General features: G+C 72.6%; 1 protein-coding gene across 1 annotated transcript in view; it reads left to right on the top strand.

The window, feature by feature from the left end:
* Positions 1–529: 529 nt before the first annotated feature.
* The window catches only part of LOC107106479 (cytochrome P450 26A1-like), a 10,348-nt gene continuing 9,881 nt past the window's right edge, over positions 530–996 (top strand). Inside the window, exons 1-2 of the mRNA XM_015406635.1 lie at positions 530–721; positions 816–992. Coding sequence (XP_015262121.1) covers positions 530–721; positions 816–992 — 369 coding nt within the window. The remainder of the gene's footprint in view (positions 722–815; positions 993–996) is intronic.

Here is a 996-nt window from a genome sequence, read left to right as displayed (position 1 = left end):
AGTCGGTGCCTTTGACCTCAGCCGCCTCGACCAGCCTCCGGCCGGCGCCTTTGGGGGAACCCGAAAACAGGCTTCCGTCTCGGGGAGGCTGCGGGGGCACCCCAGTGGCGCCTGTTGCCGTCCCGGTCTCCGGTGGCCCCGGCTGGGCTGAAAGCGGCACCTCCGTCGGCCGGCTCGGCGTCCCGAGGTCTGTTTCCACCGCCGAGCCTGCGAAGGGGCGGGGACGGGAGGGCGCAGCCCGGCCACGGGGCGGGTGGTGGTGGTGGCAGAATGGGCGGCGCCTCTGCGCCCCCGGCGGCAATTAAGGCTGAACTTTGGGTGAACTAATTGATCGCCGGGACGAAGGTAAAGTGGGCAGCGACCTGGTGGGGCGGCGGGGAGAGGGATGGCTATAAAAGGGGGGCCCGGCCGCGGGGCCAGGCCCTTCTGCTGGCTGGGCAGGGCGCGGGAAGGCAGGCAGGCAGGCAGGCAGGCAGGTGCCCCCCAGCACCCCCCCACACGCACACCCCCCGAGCCGCCCGGCGGGGCCATGGGCTTCTCCTCGACCTTGCTGGCCAGCGCCGCCGTCACCTTCCTGCTGCCCCTGCTGCTCTTCCTGGCCGCCGTCAAGCTCTGGGAGCTCTACTGCGTGCGCGGCCGGGACGGCGGCTGCCCCCTGCCCCTGCCGCCCGGCACCATGGGCCTGCCCTTCTTCGGCGAGACGCTGCAGCTGGTCTTGCAGGTAAAGGGAAGGGGCCGGGGGAGCGGCGGGGCCGGGGCGGCTGGGGCGGCGGCAGGGCAGGCGCTGACGGTGCCCCTCTCTCTCCCCTCGGCAGCGGCGGAAGTTCCTGCAGATGAAGCGCCAGAAGTACGGCTTCATCTACAAGACGCACCTCTTCGGGCGGCCCACCGTGCGCGTGATGGGGGTGGAGAACGTGCGCCACATCCTGCTGGGCGAGCACCGGCTCGTGGCCGTCCAGTGGCCCGCCTCGGTGCGCACCATCCTGGGCGCCGCCT

The sequence above is a fragment of the Gekko japonicus genome, unplaced genomic scaffold (assembly GCF_001447785.1).
Source record: "Gekko japonicus isolate JY-2015 unplaced genomic scaffold, Gekko_japonicus_V1.1 scaffold165, whole genome shotgun sequence".
In the NCBI taxonomy this organism is placed as follows: Eukaryota; Metazoa; Chordata; class Lepidosauria; order Squamata; family Gekkonidae; genus Gekko; species Gekko japonicus.
The sequence above is the reverse complement of the archived record's forward strand: the minus strand, read 5'-3'. Positions and strand labels throughout refer to the sequence as shown.